Source organism: Rousettus aegyptiacus, unplaced genomic scaffold (genome assembly GCF_014176215.1).
Source record: "Rousettus aegyptiacus isolate mRouAeg1 unplaced genomic scaffold, mRouAeg1.p scaffold_m13_p_13, whole genome shotgun sequence".
Taxonomy (NCBI): Eukaryota; Metazoa; Chordata; class Mammalia; order Chiroptera; family Pteropodidae; genus Rousettus; species Rousettus aegyptiacus.
In genome coordinates this window covers 29,471,259-29,487,149 of record NW_023416288.1, presented here as the reverse complement: position 1 = coordinate 29,487,149, position 15,891 = coordinate 29,471,259, and the positions used below count along the sequence as shown (strand labels likewise).

Below are 15,891 nucleotides of genomic sequence, written 5' to 3'. Positions count from 1 at the left end.
TTCCTTTAAGAGGTTTTAGTTCTGGAAACACACATAATTTCATTTATTCTCTTGGTTTGATTACTTTTGCCTTAGTAGAATCATGAGTGAAAGAAAACTCATAATTACAAATGCAGTTGCAATAAAAAAAAAATTCAAACAAGTTAAGTCTCTAAGCAGATGGCAGATTTCCCTTTTTATTCTGGTACATTCTAGTATTAGGGCTCCACCAAATAATAATCAGACTTTCAACATTTCAGGAGAATGGTTAATTAGAAGTTCAAAATCAACTTTCGGAAAGCCATGTGCGCAAGTTTGACCTGGCTCTGATACAAAAAGGGTTGGCGAGGTTAATAGTGGGAAAATGTCTAACCACTGCTTTTCTTCAATGAAGGTCTGCCTGGCCCAGGGCTGGAACGTCAAGGCCTCTGTCTAAAGCCAAAGAATCTATGACAAATAGCAGCTCACACCTGACAACAGTCAGGGTTTTAAACTCAGCAGGGCAGGGATTTGAAATTCTGCCAATCCTTGCATTTTTTTGTGATTAGATGTATTTTGCTAGTTTACAAGGGGCTCCAACGTAGATTCACAGCTCCATGGCTCCTTGTAATTTGGTACTGCTCTTCTAGAACTGACTGTGGCTAAACTTCAATTAACCAGAACTTTCAAAACTCCAAATCTCCAGTTAAATTGATTTTTAAATAAATATGTCACTTTTGGAAGAAATAGGAAAAGTGTACTCAATAATTGCAAAAGGAATGGATTTATTTGCGAGCTACTATAACATAACGGCTAAGCCCGCTGACTCGAACTGATTTATGATCTTGCCTTTGTCCACTCATTAACTGTGTGACCTGGGGGCAAGTTAATCTAGATGTGCCTCAGTTTACTTGGCTGTAAAATGCAAATAAAAATAGTATCTACTAATAGAGTTGCTGAGAAGATTAAACAAGTTAATTTTATAAGACAGGGGTGTTCATAACAGTGACTAGTATGTAGGAAGCTTTTAATAATTGTTATTTTATTATTTGCAATGTATAAATCATTTTATCCAACGTCCTCCATAACCTCACTGCAGTGAAAAACTGACGTTTAGGATGGTGCTTCCTTCCCCACAATTTTCACATCTTTCAATCAGGAAAAATTCTTTTTCTTAAGTCTAATATTTATCATCCTCCCTTCCAAACCTTTTCTTTTTTACTGTTTCCTATCACAGCAAGTGACACTACCATCTTCTCAGTTGTCCAAGCCTGAAATCTAGAAATCACTAATGATTTCCATGCCAATTAATTACCACACCATTCCAATTCTACTTCTGAATTAAACCAGCCACATCGGACCATAAGCCCTGGTAAACCTCCTGTCCTAACTACAGGCATGGAGATGTTTTGAAATGAAGGTTTAGTCATGTTCTTCCCTGCTTGAAATTAAACCTCAAATTCTCAGGAGTTAAGAGCCCCTTTCTTACATTGTGGGTATCTCTTGTTCTTCTCCCATGGATTTCAACAGAATGGAGATGGAGAAGAGAAGAAAAGAGAAAAAGAATAGAAAATAGATAGGAAGTAAAAATGAAATAGGAAGGGACAAAAGAGAAAAACTAAGTGTGGATGAACATTTGGGTGAGGAGGCAAGAAGCTAGTAAAGCTTGTGACATGATTTATGCAGCACATGCTGCAATCTGGGGAAACAACCCTTTGAACTGTGTGCATAGCCCCATGAGGTCAAAATATTGGACAATTTCCCCACAAGAGATGTATACAAATTCCTTTCAGCTTAGAAACAATCTGGATTTTCTCCTAGATTGTCTGATGTAAATGCCCCTTCTCCTTGGGAAGGGGGTAGGTAGGGAGTATTACAGTAATGTGAGGAGATGGCTGAGAATGGCGTTTCACATAAAAAGACAATAGTTGTCATTGTTAGAGTAAGTCTTATCTTACTTTCACAGCTTTCTTCATTAATGACCATCCACATCTCCTCATTACCAAGAGAATCAAGTATCAGAATAGATGCTTCTACTCTGATTATCCTCTCTAATACAACATCACCAGTGTTTATATTTTATTTTACCAACTATTTATCTCTCACTGGAAAAAGAGTAGAAATGAAATCAACAAAATTAACATTTCTTTGATCTTTTCTAGCATCAGTTACTTCTAGGGATAGTTTTTGGAACAGCAGATATGATCCTATTATAATAATAAGAGGAGGAGGAGGAAGAGAAGGAGAACAAAGAAAAACAATAACGAGAAGGACGAAGAGGAGAAGGAAGTCATCCCTTCAATAACATGTATACAAAAGATAAATTAAGTGCAGTTCTGACAAGGAGTGGGTGTCAACTAGTCTCTGATCTCCCAGAGAAGATTTGATTTCATTATTATTTCTTTAGAATGTGTGAAAGTGTGTGCTCTGCGCATTGCAGGCGCCTGCATCTTGTGGATAATTGATTACCTAGGAGTCGATTACATAGTCACATGGTACATTCTCCTGCAACGAGAACATCGTATCCCTTTTCATACTGGCCTTGAAAGTTGGATCAACTCAGAGGACCATAAATTCACTTTTCATTGCTCTAAATAATACTGTATGTGTGTTTAAATAATAGAAAATTAGCATAATGACAAATTTCCTATGCAGGAGCCATCAGTGTTGTTCCTCCATTTATACAGAATAAGTTTGACATGAACGTACGGTGACATTGCAAATATTGCCACTTTCCCATGCTGGCCAGTGTCACCATTTTGTTATGGTTGACAATACTAAGGAATTTTAAGACAACCCCAATCCACTAACCAAAGGAAGAATCCCTAGAGGGGAAAAGATGAAAGTGGGGGTGGAGGGGGAAAATTCCTACTGTTCTTTTTATGATTCTGTTTCTTATTTGCCATTTTGTTGCCATAGCAGCACCAACTTAGGAAAGCAATATGGTGACAGGTTATATCATTCCTTTTGAAATCCCTCAGAGAAGTTAAGTGGCTTGCTCACGGTAACATGGTTGATTAGGGGAGAAGAGGATCATACTGAAATATATGTCATTTTAAAATCCTCTAGATCAGTGTTTTTCAACTTATCAGCTGCAAACCGCTGGATAGCTAGAGCAAAATTTTAAAAGAATCCTCAAATCTTTGTGTGCGTACATTTTCTTAATCCACAAGTTAAAAGATACTACAATTATCACTATCGTCACACAGGAGATCTATAATATTGGTTGATACTTAAAAGGAGTACTCTTCTTGCTAAAAAAAATTTAAATAAATCAAAAGAAACCATGACTATATTTGTGGTTTTCACATTTTGGGTTTTCACAGATCAATATCAATATTATTCATTATATGTTTTTAGTATTTAAAACTGAGTAATTTAGTTTATGGAAAACTAACTTCATGGTTCTTTCCCTCCCAAATCAGCAAAACTGTTACTTACCATGGGCCAGCACTGGTGTGCAAAATGGCGTTTGGGAACCCTGCTTCTCACCATGCCATGCAAAAGAAGGAAAGAGTTTGATGGCCCCTTTAAGTTGTTAGGATGTGTTTCCGGAAGAGGAATATACATATGAGGATCCTATTCCGACTGAGCTGACTCTGTCCCGGCATCACTTGTTAGTGATTATAGCCAGCAATCGATTATTAGATTCAGCTCTGAGAATTGCCACCTCCAAGCGTCACCACAGAAATAGTAGCTCACAAATAGCTTATGTTTTTCCTAACGTAGAAAGAATTCATCCTTGTGAGTTGTGAAGGAAAGAGAAGAAATGAGCTCTCACATTTTGCCTGCTCTTCTTAATCTCTCATTCTGCATGGGCTAACCAAGGAGTGTTATAATTACCTTGGGTTAGTTAAAAAAGTCAATCTGGGCTTTAGAAAAAAATGTGGCAAACACTGACAGGCTAGCTGATTCATTCAACAAACATCTGCAGAGCACCTAACATATGCCAGACACCATATAAAAAATATGAAATTAAAAACAAATAATCTGTCATGAAAATACACAGAAACTATATCTAATCTAGCATAGAGATAACATCTGAGCTAAGTCTTGATAACGTAATAGGGATGAGGCAGAAGACTTGTCATCTGAACGATAGTTGATCTTTGTATATATCAACCATCTTGAAATGAAACCGGACTCTGACCTGTCACATGGGGTGTTTACCTATCAGGAGAAATGTTTGCCCTGCTGTTGCTTTATAAGACCTTTTCTTCTCAGCTAAATGAGTAACATAAACAAGGACAGGACAACAGAGATAATCCTGCAGTAAAATACTCACATACATGTGGCCAGGCAAAGGGCCAATGCTAATCACATCCTCCAGCACCTGCATACCCTCAGCTGGGGGGCTCAGTTCTCAAAGAGAAATTCACATACAGTGTGTCAGCACCTTGCTGTCTGCCTGGGGACAAGGCTATCTAGGAACTTGCCTGAATGTTTCCCACATGCTATGAAGCCTGCTTCTCAACATTTACATAGTTTTCTGATACTGTAGTTTCAAATTGTAGCACAAGAGAATCCTTCAGAATCTGGGCTAGGAGGTGGGCTGAAATCCAAACATCTCTTAAAGTTAAAAGGAGGCACCTGTGTGACACTCAGAGACATATGTGAAGAGGAGGGTCTCCTGTCAAACAAAGTCTACCTTCAAGGCTAACTTCAACAACAGGTAACCTGTACAGTTCCAAAGACCCCATGCTCGCAAGGTCCCTCATGCTGGGTTCAATGCTCTACTATCACATTCTTGAATTATTAATAACTTTTAATAAGGACATGAACATATTTTCATTTTGCACTGGGATCCACCAATTATAGAGTTGGTTCTAACCACTTTCCCCACCAAGGGGGAAATGGAGAGCCCAATCAAGGACATGGAGTCCTACAGGAGTGGGTGAAATGGAAGAGTGGGATATAAAACAGAGACGAATAAAAGCAACAATGTAATTTTATATTTGTAAAGAAATCTTGCATTGTTTGCTAAGCCAGGAGCCCATAATTTTTAATTTCCCAAGCCATTGTGAAGTTTGCCACTCTGAAATACCCATTTTATTTTATTGCTCTATGGACTTTACAGAGCCCCTTTGTTTCTTTAGTCTAAAAGAGCGTCCCCGCAGACACGAGTCAACAGAACTGTGTAAAAATGTACCACACAGTGGTCAAGGCTGCAGGTAGCACTGAATCGGCTTCTCTGAACTTTTCACTCCATGTCCCAAATGGCGAGAGATCACTGTCATCTTGCATCTGTTTTTCCCTTTACAACCTCAACTACCATTCAGTTTCTTCTCAACACAGTTTAAGTTAGTGGTGATGCTACTATCAGTCTTTCTTGGTAAATATGTTTTGCAAAACCAGCACCTTGATTTATTTTCATCAGAGTTGGCTACATAATTTGTGGGGCCCAGAGCAAAATGAAAATGTGGGCCCCTTCTTCAAAACTGAGTAAGAATTTCAAGGCAGCAACAGTAATAACACTAAACCATACATTGAATCCTTGTGAGTGTGGTTTATGTGGCTACACAGGTTGACCATCCATGAAGCTAGCCCTGAATCTCAAATGGCCATGTACTCATTTCTTAACCATTATTGTTAAGTTTTCCCATAATATGTTTAGTTACTGTAAATCACTGACTAATTTAGCCTTAGAATAAGAACATTTCTCCTAGAGCTGGGCATATGTTCTTCTTTCCCTGAGTTACATGTTATCTGGGGGCAAGGATTCATGAACAAAAACAGGCCTCTTTCAGGTAGAAATGAGCGAGGCATGGTTGCTGAGTAGCCAACAGTACCTACTACACCATATATCTATGACTCTCAAGGAGCAGCTCTTCTTCAGAAGCTCCCTTTGATGCAAGCTTTGCTTTCATAGAGCCTTGAAGAGTTATTCAAGTCATTCCTACTCAAATCTGCCTACTCCCAATTCCTAGGCTCCCATGCATTTCAAACTGCTTCCCTGCTGCCAACCCTTCCTGCAGGTACATGCATAGGTGAGAAGGTGATTCCTGTCCTCCTGATGATTATTATCTAATTGAAGAACACAGTTAATAGACTGTAAAATACACAAAAAACTTAAACAGAAAAAATCACAATAATGCCACTAATTAAAATCCACATGTTAGTGCTAAAAGTTTGTTCAAGTATTCAATTAACAAGGGCTGGGGGAATCTTCAACAGGAGTTTAGGAGAAATGGATTTTTAACTGGGGGAAGTGGTCAAAGTTGAGTGGTATGAAATGCATTTTAGAGCAGAAGACAGAGATTCAAAATCTATAGTGGTAGAATTCTCATATAGCAAGCTTTGGTAGTAGAATGAATTCTTTTCAAGTGTCAAGTAGGTTTATTTGGCCTGAGCAGATTGTACCAGTCACTCGAAAATGCCAGTGTTGAAAGGAAAAAAAATCATGCAGCAGAAAGTCATTACCAAGAAATCAGATTCAATACAAACTGCAACTGTATAGTTTAGAAAGATATATGCAAACTATATTTGTCACACCTATGAGAAAATAGAGTCCTTTGCTTCTGTTACTCCCTTCAAAACATTCGATCTTTTTTCATCTGGCCAAAATCCTGTTTATCCCTTAAGATCAAGCTTGTTTAGGCCCTATCACTGCTAAGAAGTCTCCCTTGAACCGTCCTCACTCTCCAGGACCTCTCATCCCAGCTGAAAGAAACTTAAGGGATTGCTCCTTCTTCATGATCTCCAGATACCTGTGACCCTGTATTGGAATGATCTATTGCAATATCTCTCAGTCACCAGACTATAAACTCCTTGATGCCAAAACTCTGCCTTATTCCTTTTTATAAGCTCTGGGCCTTAATAACTGATAAAGTTATCATGTATTCACATGTAATAAGTACTCAGGAATGCTTATTGAAAGTGATATAATTAGACTATACAAAGAAACAAGTACTTTTAATAATCTGTATGTATAATGGCAAAAGAATGTTCAGAATAAAAGAGAATAATATACATAAAAACTAGATTTTTTAAATAGTATTTGATAGATGACCTGAAGGGGGTATTAGATTGGATATGGATGAATAGGAGAAGGATGTCAAAGATCACTTCAAGATTCCTTTCCTTGAGATCTGGAATAACATATAATAGTCTCTTAACCTACCCTCAGTGATAATGAGACAAGTCAGTACGATGACAGGATTTTTGTACTCAAGCTTATGAAACCTTCTTCATCTCTGTCAGTTTCTTATCTTAGTGATACCTCAAAGGCTTTGAGCCCCAGTATTTCAATGGTTATTTTTCTGTTCTCTGAAAAACCTTTGAAATTGATAGTTTTTCCAGTTATAATATATTACATAGTCAATAAATAGTTATCGGATGTCTACGGCCCTCAATTCAGGCATGAGTAAAATTAAGTAAGATGGGAAATTACTTTCAGTTTCTGTATGGCACGATTTGTAAATAGTCACAGCATCAGATGAATGAATAATATAGAACCCACATAACACCCATATCTCCAAATTACTAGTGAGCAAGCAAAGGCAACAACTCAGAGACATAGCTGGAAGGTGTCTTCTCCACTAGTATTTTAAAAATGCATTTATAGGACAGTAGTAAAGTTGAGAGTTTTCCTGATCCTCTTTCACACTTAATTTTGCCATTTGGTCTTTCCCTTCATGTTAACTTCTGTGTTGATTTGTGCTTGATTTCAGTGTGTGTGTGTGTGAGCGTATGCATGTTAAAATCTTAAAAAAATACTTACTCTTGACAAGTAAGAGCAATGTGAAGGGAATTAGAAAGTAAAAAGGTCACTGACTTTCTCTGCTTTGTTTAGTTAGATTTTCTTCCAGTGAGGCTTTCTCATTAACTTTTCCTCTCCTGCCACACTTAAAACCAGTAAATGAATTCCAACATCATTGGGTGATAACTTACCTTAGTTAAGGCTGGGTAATATAATCACAATTTCTATATAAATTTCAATGTTCTGGGTAGATGTTTAGTGGTAGTAATGAAAAAAAATCCAAGTATTTGAAAAATATGAGGGAAAAAGGTCCTAAATCTAGAGTCTCCAAGTTATGTCTCCAAGGAGTATAAGATAAGATAGCCATATTAATAGCAAGGCGATAATACATTTAGGTATGAATATATAATATGAGCAAATTATAATAACTCTAAATATGTTTCTCATATTTAAGAAACTCAAATATGTTGTTCATATGCTTAAATTCTCAATATAAGTTTAATTGGTCATATTTGATTAGAAATTAAAAAAACTTTTAAGACATACTTTGAATTTCAATGATCTTCTGTAAAGAAATAACGGCATTCATATTCGGGGTTTGGTGGAGAATATCTTCTGCAAGCGGTTCCAGCTGCAAGAACAGTAGATAATAATATAAGCAAACATAATGACTTTACAATAAGTCTGACAGAAGCAAAGCAAATTGAAACAACCTAAAAAAAAAAAAAAAAAAGGCTTGCTCCAAAAACTAGTCCACATTTTGCTGAAATCAGTTCTAAAAGTGTAGCTAGTTTTATTTTCTGTTTGGTACCGTATAATTGAATTCCAAAGGGCTTTTCAATTGGTCACAAGACTAATCTACGAAGTCCCTGAAGCAGGTGCATGTCTGTGTATTATTCACTAACAATCTGAGTTATTTGTGTAATTTTTGTAGGTTATTCACAAACCAAATTCCATCGTGTCTGTATATGCAGCTGGGCTCTGCAAAGGAAACCTCAGGACAGTTGTAGTAGACAGAATGTGGGCAGTCTATTATTCCTACTTTCGCAGTATTTTTACATCTAACCACCTTACACTTTTAGACACTTCACAGTAGAAAACCGTCAGCCACAGCTGCTCTTATTTAATTGCTATTGAATATGTGGTAAATGTTCAAATAAAACCAAAGGTAAAATAACTACATTTTCATTTACTGTATTCATAACTATGCAGATGGTCCATGTGGAAGCACAGGACAAATTCCTGTCTTGTAAAGCTATCATGATCCTGGAATTACACTGATTTTTCAAGGAGAAGCTCAGCAAACATTGCTTCGCAAGAAATGAAGATGAGCTTTAAATAATTTATGAAGTGTTTTGGTAGAACTAAATCTGATGATGCCTCCCTGGGAATATCTCGGTGAGGAAGCCTGGTGTGTAGTCACACAAACTGCAGAGCCAGAGCATTTGCAAACAGAATAGTTGTTCAGCTCTTGTGACCCAGAAAGCAAAGGAAGTCATAGTAACAAAGAGATTAGGAAAAAAGGAGTTTTCTTAGAAAACTTAAAGTTACTGGTCTACAAACTGATGGTCAAACTATCACATGGCATGAAGGGGAACCGATATCTCTAGACATTACACCAGAGCTTGAACTCATCTATGTCTCTTGGTCTGCAGAAAAAAACTAAAAATCTTAGGGATTCCAAGTTTCCATAGCATATATGAGTGAATCTTCCCCCCAGGGTCTTTCTGAATTGATTATTCTATACTTCAATCATGGAATCTGAAACAATAGCACCTTTCTTCCAGATGCCATAGGATAACAGACTAGCTCAAGGATATTTATACATGGGTAAATTCACTAAATATAACTTTCTGGAGTGTTTTTCTTAGCTGCCAAAGGAAAACCTTTAAAACATCAAAAGGTTTATTTGCAATACAGTTTGGCGAGAGGGAAAAACAACAACACTGTGTCAGTGAAAAGTTCTTCTGAATTTTAAACTTTTAAAATTTGTTAAAATCATTTTTTTTTAAAAAAATTGGTATTTTGGGAAGTGTCGTCAAGAATATGTTATATCCTAGTGACACCCCCTTAACTCAGAGAAACTACTGAATCATAAATGGAAGGTTACTTGGAAAACTCTTAAGAATTAGACAGGGTTGATCTACCTTGCACATAAATTATCTTTCCTTTCATGTCTGTCTCAGAACAGAGAATATTTTTAATAGAAGTCAAGTAGATTTTGAAACATCGCTCTATGTTTAAATATTTAAGAACAAAAGCACAAGGTGTTATCAGCATACTTAGTCCTTAAAAATAACTTTCCTGTGACTTTAGGGTAAAAATGCTGACAAATAGGAGGGTTCTGACTATTAGAAAGAAAACTACAGACAAGTCATTAATGTAAAAACCTCACTTCTAGAACTCTTTTGTATTAAAATTTCTGGGCCAAGACTTTGGTTATGTAGAAAGTAAACGTGATTCAGGTTGTTGAAGGTGAAAAATACAAACAACCCTAAACCTCCAATTTGGAATCGTTAGTTAGATTCGATAAGGTTGCAACTACTTATAAAAGCAACCTAGAGAATTAAGGCAATTACATTGATAATTTAAGCCTCCCAAACCATTTCCCTGCATGTTTTAAATGAACGTCATTTGGAGGATTTAACCTTCAGTAAATTGCCCCAATTTGTTTCATCTTGAGAGTATACACACAGAGCCAAATTCAGAAAATTCTCAATGTAGGTTCTTTACTTTTTTCTCAGGTAACTCTGAAGGCAATGGGTAATATTCTAAGTTGGCAAGAAAGCAAGAAGAATTTAGAGTCTGTTTTCATAAAATTAAAATCTTGTATAGAGGGACCACAGAATTGAGTTGTCTTTTCTAGAGTTTGTTGATTTAATCACTCACAATTATAAGCACTAAAAACATCGTATTGAAGCATCTATTTAATAAATATTTATGAGTATGGGCCATTATTAGTAATCTAATAACTAAATGTAATGAAATAATATTAAATAAATAGTCATTTTTTATAAATTTGGAGCAAAAATAAGAATATGAAATGAAGCCGGATTATGTATTTATTTTGGCCAATAAGATATAGCAAAAACATTGGCTATTGAGGCTAATCAGCATTATAAATTATTAAAAGATAAATATGGAAGTAGTTTATGTGAACCAGAGAACTTTCGCATGCAAAAGTTATAGTAAGATAAAGCATGTGCAAATGCAGGAAACGTCACGTACCCATCATACCATCTTTGTTGTGCAATTCCATCGAATAGTAATAATAATCAAGGAGTGAAAAGATAAACTAGATAATTTAAACACGCCTCTTGACATATAAAGTGCTCATTCAGCTTTACCATATTTAAAGTTTAACTGCAACCATTACAGCAATTCATACAAATTTTTAGACTCAGTGTTAGGGAAATTAATTTTTCTACATCTTTTACAGAAACTTGCAACACTGCATTGATTCAATTCAGATGTTTAGGTTGCACATACTATGTAATTTCTAAGTACCACAGCTATTTTAAAACACCATGAAAATTCTGGCCATTATTATATTGTGACTAGGTAATTTTCACATTTCTTTAGAATTAGATCATTTAAATCATCCAAAATCACTTCAGTTGGCTAGGATGCATTTATGGAAAGAGGCAGGGAATATCCTTGAAGAAGCACTTGAGTAAGAGCTTTGAAATTTATTCTGTACTTATGAGACATGAAAATCAACTCTATTATATTAATGAATCAGAATCAAAAGAAAGTAAACAGAGACTTTGCAAATATGACAGGTATATAAGGACAGATATATACATCAACGAAGCAAATATTCCTGTTGGCATTTATGTTATGTATCCCAAATATGCCAATATTTTCGCACTTCTAAACCTTTTTTTATTCTGTTCCCTTTGATTTCTATTTTTTCTATCCTTCTTTGAATTGGTGATGATACCTTACTAAAGCATTCAAAGACCAACACAAATATTGCCTGCTCTGTGAAATCTTTCCTAAAATTCTCTGATAGAGGAAATTGCTTCTACCTGTGTCTTCTTTCCACACAAATACTCTTGTTTACTAAACACATTATATTGTTTCATTTATGTCTGCCACCCTGTACTTTGCTGTGAGCTGTTTAAAGGTGAAGCTAGAGTCTGGTTTACAATAGGCACTTTTAAAAAATGTTGAACGAATGGAGGAAGGATTAATGGAAAGAAAACATGGAAAGGTGGCCTTTATTCTGCACTCTGTAGCTAATAGACCTTAGTAAAACTGGGTCTCCTTCTTTCAGTTACCTGCTGTAATCAGGGCATGGTTTTAGAGATGAGAGACTAGGAAGAACAGTAATAATTCATTTTTAAATCAATATAAGTGACTTTAAATTGATGTTTTAATTAATTTTTAAATTTTAATTTTTAAATTGATCAATTGTGTTAAACTTAATTCTAATAATGCATATGCTAATAATTTTGTATATATTTTCTACATACACAATTACATAATCTATGAATAATAAGATATTTATTTTCCTCCAATCTTTGTATTTAAGTTTCTTTTCTTACCCTATTGCACTGTTATGATCATCAGTACAATGTTAAAATTAAGCAGTAAGTGAGCACCTTTGTCTTGCTTTTGCTTTCAAAGAAAAATCTCCATATTTCAGCTTTAAATCTGATGTATACTACAATGTTGTTTGTAGGTAAGCTTTATCAAGTTAATAAAGTTTTCTTTTATTCCATTTTCCAAAAATAGTTCATCGAAATTGTGTGTTTAATTTATCAACTGATGTTTAAACATTTATCGAAATGGTTATATTTTTTCTTGATTTTCTTAATGTGGTGAATTAAGATTGGCATTTTTTATTCTTTAAATTATTGGTAGAATTCTCTGGTGAAGCTATTTGGGGTCTAATATTTTCTCTTGGTAATTTTTTTTATTATTAAAAATTATTGGGGTGACATTGATCAACAAAATCCAATACGCTTCAAGTGTACAATTCAACAGTAAGTTATGTATATATATTGCATTGTGTTCACTGCCCATAGTTAGATATCTTTCTGTCACCACATATTTGACTTTTTTTACCCCTATCTACCTCCACCCAACTTCTCTCTGATAACCAGTATCCACTGTTCATATCCATGAGTCTCTATTTGTCATCTTTGTTTGTTGCTTTTAGATTTATATTCCACATATGAGTGATATGTTGTTTTCAATTTTTTCTATCTGACTTATTTCAATTAGCGTGATTACCTAAAGATCCATCCATGTTGTTGCAAATGGAGGTATTTCATCTCTTCTTATACCTGAGTAATATTCCATTGTATATAGGTACCATATTTTTTTTATTCAATCAGGTATTGTAGGACACTTCTGTTGCTTCCATGTCCTGACTACTGTGAATAATGCTGCTGTGAGCATTGGTGTGCATTACATCTTTTTGGATAAATGTTTTCAAGTTTTTTGGGTAAATACCCAATAGAGGAATTGCTGAATCACATGGTAGTTCAATTCTTAGTTTTTTTGAGAAAACTCCATACTGTTTTCCATAGTGGATGTACCAATTTGCATTCCCACCAGAAGTATATGAGGGGTCCTTTTTCTCCACATCCTCTCTAACAGTTGGTATTGCTTGTCCTGTTGATAATAGCCATTCTAACAGATGTGAGATGTTATCTTGTGGTTTTGATTTGCATTTCCCTAATAACTAGTGAAGTGGAGCATCCTTTCATATGTTTGTTGGCCATTTGTATGTCTTCTTGGGAGAAGTGTTTGTTCAGATCCTCTGCCCATTTTTTAATTGGATTGATTTTTTGTTATTGAGTTGTATACGTTCTCTGTACATTTTAGATATTAGGCCTTTATCGGAGGCACTGCTTGAGAATATATTTTCCCATTCAGATGGTTGTCTCTTTGCCTTGTTGATAGTTTCTTTTGTTGTGTAGAAGTTTTTTAGTTCAATATAGTCCCATTCATTTGTTATTGCTTGACTGTGAGGGCAAATTCATAAAATCCCCTTTGAGTCCAAGGCCCATGAGTTTAGTTATTATATTTTCTCCCATGCAATTTATTGTTTCAGGTCTTATATTCAGGTCCTTAATCCATTTTTAGTTAATTTTGGTGTGTGGTGATAGACAGCAGGCTAGTGCTAGTTTCATTCTTTTACAAGTGGCTTTCCAGTTTTCCCAGTATCATTTATTGAAGAGACTTCCTTTTCTCCACTGTATGTTTCTGGCTCCTCTATCAAAACTATTTGCCCATATTAACAGGGGTTTTCTACTGGACTCTCAATTCTGTTCCACTAATCTATGTGTCTGTTTTTCTGTCACTACCATATTGTTTTGATTATTGTCACTTTGTCATATATTTGAAGTCAGGCAGAATGATAACTTTGGCTTCCACTCCCCCCCACCCCCTGCCTCAGGATTGCTTTGGCATTTTGGAGTCTTTTGTGCTTCCATACAAATTTGATGATTTTTTGTTCTATTACTTTAAAAAAGTGCCAATGGGATTTTGATGGGGATTGCATTAAATTTGTATAATGCTTTAGGTAATAAGGTCATTTTAACTATTTTGATTATTCCAATCCAAGAATATGGAATATCTTTTCATTTCTTCAATTTCTTTTAATAGAGTTTATAGCTTTCATTGTATAGGTCCTTCACATGTTAGGTTTATTCTTAAGTATTTTATTCTTTTTGTGGCAATTGCAAAAGAAATAGTTTTTTTTTCATTTCTTTTTCTGACAATTCATTATTAGAATATAATAATGCTATGGATTTTTGAACATTAATTTCGTGTCCTGAAACTTTACTGTATTTGTTTATTACTTTTAGCAGTGTTTTTTTTTTTTTTAAGTCTTTAGGGTTTTTTACATAGAGAATTATGTCATCTGCAAAGAGTAACAGTTTGATTTCTTCATTTCCTATTTGGATAACGTTTATTTCTTTCTCTTGCTTGATTGCACTTGCTAGGACATCCAATATTATGTTGAATAACAGTGATGATAGTGGACAGCCTTGTCTTATTCCTGATCTTAAAGGAAAGGTTTTAGTTTTTCACCATTAAGTATAATGTTAACTAAGAGTTTGTCATATATGGTCTTTATTATGTTGAGGTACTTTCCTTCTATACCTATTTTATTAGGTGTTTTAATCATAAACAGATGCTGTATCTCATCAGAGGCTTTTTCTGCATCTACTGATATATTCATAGATTCTCATTCTTTATTTTTTTTATGTGGTGTATCACATTAATCAATTTGCGTATGTTAAACCATCCCTGTGCCCCTGGTATGAAGCCCACTTGATCACGGTGTATAATCTTTTTAATGTGTTGTATTAAGTTCACTGGTATCTTATTTAGGATTCTTGCATCTATGTTTATGTGAGATATTGGTCTGTAGTTTTCTTTTTTTGTGTTATCTGTACCAAGTTTTGGTATCGGGGTAATGTTGGCCTCAAAAAAATGAGTTAAGAAGTATTGCATCCTTTTCAATTTTTTGGCAGAGTTTGAGAAGAATAGATATTAAATCTTCTTTGAATGTTTGGTAGCATTCATGAGTGAAGCCATCTAGTCCTGGACTTTTTCTTTTGGTAGGTTTTTGATAATTGTTTCAATTTCCATACTGCTGATCAGTTTATTTATATTTTCCAGTTCTTCATGATTCAGTCTAGGAAGGTTGTATATTTATAGGAACTTGTCCATTTCTTCTAGATTATTAAATTTGGTATATTATTTTTCATAGTATTCTTGTATGATCTTTTTTATTTCTGCAGTATTTGTTGTAACTTTTATTTCATTCCTGATTTTGTTTGTGTCCTTTTTCTTTTTTCTTTAGTGAGTCTAGCCAGGACTTTGTCAATTTTATTAATCTCTTCAAAGAACCAGCTTTTTGTAGCATTTATTTATTGTCATTTTGCTCTCAATTTCACCTAATTATACTTTAATTTTAATTATTTCCTTTCTTCTGCTTATTTGGGGCTTCATTTGTTCTTTTTTAGTTTTTTAAGATGTAATGTTAGGTTGTCTATTTGGGCTCATTTTCGTTTTTTGAGATAAGCCTGTAATGATATGAACTTTCCTCTTATTATCACTTTTGCCGTGTCCCAAAAATGTTGATATGTTGTCCTATCATTATCATTCATTTCTATGTATCTCTTGATCTCTCTTTTTATTTCTTCTCTGACCCAGTGATTCTTTAGTAGCATTTGTTTAATCTCCATGTATTTGTAGTTCTTCCTGCT

The 15,891-nt window shown here is 34.8% G+C and overlaps 1 protein-coding gene across 17 annotated transcripts in view; it reads right to left on the bottom strand.

Annotated features, from left to right (window-relative positions):
- The window catches only part of HDAC9 (histone deacetylase 9), an 824,368-nt gene that overhangs the window by 34,773 nt on the left and 773,704 nt on the right, over positions 1-15,891 (bottom strand). For all 17 annotated transcript variants that reach the window (XM_016139429.2, XM_036231088.1, XM_016139430.2 and 14 more), the window contains one exon: positions 8,204-8,288. In XM_016139429.2, coding sequence (XP_015994915.2) covers positions 8,204-8,288 — 85 coding nt within the window. The remainder of the gene's footprint in view (positions 1-8,203; positions 8,289-15,891) is intronic.